The 6,000-nt window shown below is 54.9% G+C and overlaps 1 protein-coding gene across 1 annotated transcript in view; it reads left to right on the top strand.

The window, feature by feature from the left end:
- Positions 1-1,529: 1,529 nt before the first annotated feature.
- The window catches only part of EFCAB6 (EF-hand calcium binding domain 6), a gene marked incomplete at its 5' end in the record, with an annotated part of 28,005 nt that continues 23,534 nt past the window's right edge, over positions 1,530-6,000 (top strand). The window contains 2 exons of the mRNA XM_081129639.1: positions 1,530-1,535; positions 3,521-3,712. Coding sequence (XP_080985765.1) covers positions 1,530-1,535; positions 3,521-3,712 — 198 coding nt within the window. The remainder of the gene's footprint in view (positions 1,536-3,520; positions 3,713-6,000) is intronic.

Below are 6,000 nucleotides of genomic sequence, written 5' to 3'. Positions count from 1 at the left end.
CCTCTGTTTCCACGTGGATGTCCTGCCAACACGTGTACTCAGACGGAATCTTTATTTGAGAAAAGACTAAGCTAAATAGATTCTGTAAAAATGGCTTTCGAGTGCTCTCAGCCTGACAACTTAGTTTCAGCCATTCTTGAAAAAGAGCAATTGTATATTTTACTCAGTTCCTCTCCTTTTCGCTGTCTTTGGTGCATTTCTCTTCTTTTCAGGTTCCCCTGCCTCTTCTCAGGGCAGACCCTCACTAGCTGAGGCCTCCCGACCACAACCCCTGCCCTCCAGCGCCCCTCCATCCTGCTCCCACCCCAACCGCACCTCCATGGTCTTGCCTCCAGGCCGCCTGTAATACTCTGCCAATGTCGCATCCCTTCATTTGCCCTGGTCGTGGGCCAGATTCCTTAGCTGGGCCTCCTCTTACCATCTTCTCCAAACTGTGAGCCCTACTGCCTGGCCTTCGGGTCCCAGGGCTTCCAGCCAGGACACTGTGGCCCCACCAGCTGGCTGTGGCCCCACACTCCCATCTCTCGTATCCCTGACCTGCTCCCTTATTTACAGATTCTGTGTGTGCCTGTCTGCTGTCGTGATTAATTGGCATGCGGGCGCCCACAGGCCAGGGGACAGTGTCTTCACATCACTCATGTTCTCCACAGCATTCCATGCTCAGCAAGTGTTTGTTGAATGAATAAGTGATAAGGTTTTTTAAATTAATATATTCTTTTTTTTTTCTTCCTCTGGGGACAAGTTGGGGGATCAGCTGGCAAAACAATTCCATCAATTACCACGACTTCTTGAGAGCAGTAGAGAATAGCAAGCCTTTGAGACCCGAGCCAAAAGAGAAGGGCGGGCCGGTCAATTTTGCGAAGCTGAATCCAGAGGAGGTTCTGAAGAACATCCAGAAAGTGGTCGCCTCCTCCAGTCCGGCTCTGTCCACGGTATGGCAGGCTCCAAAGGGCTTTTACTGTGGAGACTGAAGCCCCAGGACCCGCGTGGATCCACGAGAAGTGACTACCAGCCCTGCCCCTCACCCAAGACCGTTCCCACCTCTCCACTCTCCAGGGTGTCAGGACTCAGAGGAGCTGGTCAAGGTCACATTGCTCAGTGTGGAGGAGATGTCTGTCCAGATTGGCTCTAGGAAAAGCTCCCGTGCCCTGGCCAGGTGGCTCGGTTGGCAGGAGTGTCGTCCCATACACCGAAAGGCTGCAGGTTCAGTCCCTGGTCAGGGCACATACCAGGTTGCAGTTTTGATCCCCAGTCAGGGCACATATGGGAGGCAACCAATTGATGTTTCTTCCTCACATCAATGTTTCTCTCTCTCTCTCTTCCTCTCCCTTTAAAAATGAACATATCCTCGGTGACAGTTTTTTAAAAAGCTTCCACAATTGCCCCCAGCACGTGCTCTCTGAGGCAAAATGCTCCGTGTTTAGCAAATGCTGGATTTGGGGGGAGGGCAAGGGGTTCCAGGCAAAGAGAGCAGAGGACAGAGGTCCTCAGGTGGGAACGGGCTCGGCACATCCCCGAGCACTAGGCCCATGGAGGTGAGTGGTGCCCGGAACTTTCTGTGAGGATTTAACATCGTTGCCTTTATTTTACTGGTCAGTAAAATAAGGTGTATAGAAAACCCACACTTGGTGTGACAGGGACCAGGGACAAAGCACATGATGACAGGTCGGGGTGGCCACGCCGGAGACGCGGGCCCGTCGGAGGGCAGCTTCCCCTCGGCCCTGGCTGACTGTGGCTGAGCTGAAAAGGGGCCGGTGTTGCTGGATCTTTTCATTTCTCACGAGAAGCTGTGAGACTTTCGAATTTCTAAATGTCAGCGTGTTTTTCAGATTTTTCAACAGCGTTGTGCAGGCCAAATAAACCCATTTTCAGGGTGGCTTTGCCCCCTTCTAACTTAAAGTGGTGCCACGGGGCACCTATCAGGATGTTTCTCAAACTGAGGCCCTTGGAACCTTTGGGAGGAACCCTGGCTCTCGCTTCTGAGAACATTCCTCAGGCGATGCTGTTTTAAGCAAAAGGGTGGGATCCCCTGGCCCAGAGAGTGGCAGGTGGTCTGCAGAGGCGCGGAGGGCACTGGAGGCAGCGAGGAGGGGAAGGAAAGGTGGCAGCGAAGGACAGCCATTGGAGAGCACGCCGGACGTGTGCCCCATCTCGGCTTAGCTCTGCGGACGTGTCTCAGATGCATCTTGTGACTGAAGCAACAAAACAATGCCTTTTGTTTATGTCGAGTCTTACAGATTCCTAAGCCCTTCCCCCTTTGATTCCTCCACTCACCCTGTGGCTGGGCGGCTGGCTGCCGGGGGGCCGCGCAGACCCAGAGAGCGCAGGCCCCAAGGTCACCTCCTAGGTCCACGGCGCTCCTGAGGCTCATCACACAGCCGCAGGACCTTCTGGGACCCTCGGGACACACGTGCTCAGGTCACTGCTGGCTCTGTGGCCAGTCTCCCTCACAGTTGCTGAGCCACCACGGAGCAGGTCCCCGGACAGGTGCATTTCCGGTTGCCATGGTGAAACTCAGAACCGCATGGGTCCTGGGGTCCCTCTGCTTATACAGAAGCAGCTGAGCCGGAGGTTAAGGGGTTACGGCTGGTAACAGAGTCAGGTTCAAAGTCCGCTTGCTGCCCTGTGGCAGAGGCTCTCCCACGGTGCACAGCTCCCTGGCTCTGCCACGGTCGGAACAAAAGATGGGGAGCTGGGGAGCGTTTCCAGGTTGATGCGAGTGCGCGCATCCCGCCTGTGCCTAATTGGCTCCGAATGAGATTGAACTGCAAGGGATTTGGTTTGGGGTCTCCAAGCACAATGAATTCTTACTTTAAAAAAAAAAAACATCTTAACCTACCACCCAATACAGATTTCCTAGCGCAGTAAAAATGAATGATTTCGTTTCGACAGATGGGAAAAAATGTGCTTTCTTTTTATAGCACAGTTTTGCGCTTTTCCAGTTTGACTGCTGCCCTGCTGGGCTGGCACCGCCTGTCCGGCCCCTGGAGCGCCCGGCGCGGGCCGTGGGGGGTCCTCCCGCGAGGTGAGGGCTCTGGATGACGGCGGGAAAGGACTGCGGCCTCCTGTACCAGCCTCAGGCTGGGGGGGCGATGGGGGGGGTGGCCCCTTGACTCCTCCCGGAAGGTCGATTGTGAAGTCAGACTCCCACCTGGAGACCCCGCCCCACCCCCGACGGTGGGATTGCACCGGAGCCTCCTGTTAGGGATGATTAACACCCAAAGGAGCTGGGCTGGAACGATGGGGAGACCTCGGGCCGTGGTGGGGCCAGGGTTCCTCTGCACTCCTGCAATCCGTGTCCAAATGGGAGTCAATAAAGCAGGTTCCCACAGCAGGTGAGCCCTCGCCCTGCGCACGCACCCCACCTGCCTCTGTCTTTAGCCGCGGAGCCTTTGTTAAGTAATTTAGAATTTAGGACGTGCAGACACTTGATTTCATTTGCATTCCGCAGAAGCAACACGTAAGAGAAATATTTCTGGAGTGTTCACTTGACGCAGCACCTGCCCCCCCTTTCTTGTAGGCGTTTTCTGCCTTGGATAAGGAGGACACTGGGTTTGTGAAGGCCTCGGACTTTGGGCAGGTTCTTAAGGATTTCTGTTACAAACTAACCAACAACCAGTACCACTGTTTCCTGAGGCGACTGCGACTCCACCTGACCCCCGCTATAAACTGGAAGTATTTCCTCCAGAACTTCAGCTCCTTCCTGGAAGAGGTAAGGAGGCCGGCAGCGGGCAAGCAGCTCTTTTTGAAAAAGGGGCTAAAATTAGTTTTTACAAAATGGGTAATCGATTAAAACCGTGTCAGATAAATTGGCAAGCGCCTCGTGTAATTAGCTCATTCTAAATGAAAGAGTGGCATAAATTCTACGTAGAGTATGGGAAGGTTAATATCTTTTACTTTGTTTGAAAGTTATCTCATTTTCAAAGATGTGTGGGAGCTTGCTTTTGTCTGGTTGCTTTAGAGTCTCGGGAATCTCAGATCCCCAAAGACGTGAGAAGTGAGGCCCGCTGTGCCTTAGGCCCCACGTGGCAGTGAAGGAGCTGGGGCCCGCCATGTGCCAGGCCCTGGCCAAGTATCAGTCAGTCCTGGGGCAGAAGTAAATGTGGAGATAGTGGGCTTAGGCCTATGTGTACTCAGCAGGTCCCAGGGAGGACTTCCTGGAGGAGGGGGGGTGTCTAAACACATTGCTTACCCAGGACTGCTCCTCTGGCTGCATACGCCGTATATTCGTAGGCCGTTTCTTGATTTCCACACATAAATGGGCTGACATTATTAGAAGCAATTGCAGTCTAGTTTTAACCGGCACAGGTTTCTTCGATCGCCATTCTGTGCCGACTGAGCATGGGCACACGTGAGACATCCAAAAATAAAGCAGCATCTGAGCCACACCGGGCTTCACTAGGATATGTGTAAGGGCCCGGAGCTGGGTGCTTGGGTCATCGCGGACCCCGTGCTTTTATACACGTGAGCGCCTGAGCTCATGAATCCTTGTTCACCGGTTCAGGGCAAGTTCTTGGAAAGGAGAATCCTGGAGCAAGGACGGGAAGGGTCCTAAGGTGTGAGGTTCATTGTAATAACAGCAGTGACCCTGCCTAGCGCGTCCCGGGCCCAGGCTCTGCTCTCAGTCCGTTACATACATTCACTCGTGTGGCGCTCCTGACGTCACTGCGGGCACCCGCCAGAAACATCCATCTCACAGATGGGGATGCTGGGCACGGAGACATTCGTAGCCTGACCACAGTCACCCTGGAGGTGGGAGGGCCTGTCCGTGAGCCCAAGAAGCTGGCCCCGGCTCCCGGCCCCTAATCGCTGTGCCCTCTCCTCTGGAGGCTGAGTTTTTCATCGTTGCCGTTTAGGTGGAGACTCCGAACGAGCATACACTGCTGGGTTGCATGCTTTAAAACTGGAGTCATATATATGGTACTCTATCGAACGTTGTCCTCTGCACTTATTTTTTCCTGCTTAATACCGTGTTTAAGATCCGGGTCAGCACGCCGGCTTGTTCATTCCCTCACGCTGCTGCAAGGTCAGCCTACCCGCTGGGTGTGTCCGTCGAACACAGCACTGTGCCGTCACCAGCCTCCTGTTAAGGAGCACGTAGGTTGTGGGCAGTATCCTCCGTCACCAGCAGAGCACCGGTCAGCCTCTGTCTGTCTCCCGTGCACCCGGGAGTGCCCTGCGTGGGTCTGCGGGCTGGAAGGCGGGCGGGCCACTTCCAGATGCTGCCCTGGTGGGGGTGCCAGTCAGCGTGCCCGCCCACCAGCCTTGCCAACCCGCGGCATGACCAGGCCCCTAGATCTCTGCCCATATGATGGTCCAACGCTCTGAGTGTTGTCAGCCGCTCAGGCGTCATCCTCTGCGAACTGCCTGTGAGGATCCCAGCCCTTCGCCGCTGCGTGAGTCGCAAATACCTTCTCCCAGCCTGCGACTCGTCTTTTCTCTCTGTTTCCAGTGACTCTCGCTATTTTTAATGCGACTTATACTTTATGATTTTAAAAGAAATACATATTCACTGAGGATGTTTTGCAAAATACGGAAAATATAAAAAAGAACAGAGCAACCTAAACCCCTGGTGATGGCACAAAGACAGATGGCAACCACCGCGGCCGCCCAGCGAGACCTGCTGCGCTCGGCCCCTCCCGAGCCTGTTCTCACCTCACTTCGTGCTCCCTCGGGGGGGGGGGGTCCCCTCATGGATGAGGCAGACCGGCCCTGGGACAGCCCCGCGGGGGCACCGGGCAGCTCAGCTTCAGGGCTGACATCCTCTCCACGGGCCCCTCCGCTTTGGAGACCTTTCCCTTCCATTTTTAATGCATTTCCCGTTTTTTAATGTGGTAAAACACACATAACACAGACTTCACCATCTTAACCCCCAGCGGCGGCGAGCGCAGTCACGCTGCTGTGCGACCAGAGCTTTTCGTCTCCGCGGCTGAGACGCCCCGTTTCCCCCGCCCCCGCCTCTGGCACCACCGCTCTGCTCCCCCTCTAGGAGCCTCGAGT

This window comes from Miniopterus schreibersii (genome assembly GCF_964146895.1).
Source record: "Miniopterus schreibersii genome assembly, chromosome: 2".
Lineage (NCBI taxonomy): Eukaryota > Metazoa > Chordata > Mammalia > Chiroptera > Miniopteridae > Miniopterus > Miniopterus schreibersii.
This window is presented reverse-complemented; position numbering and strand designations above follow the sequence as displayed.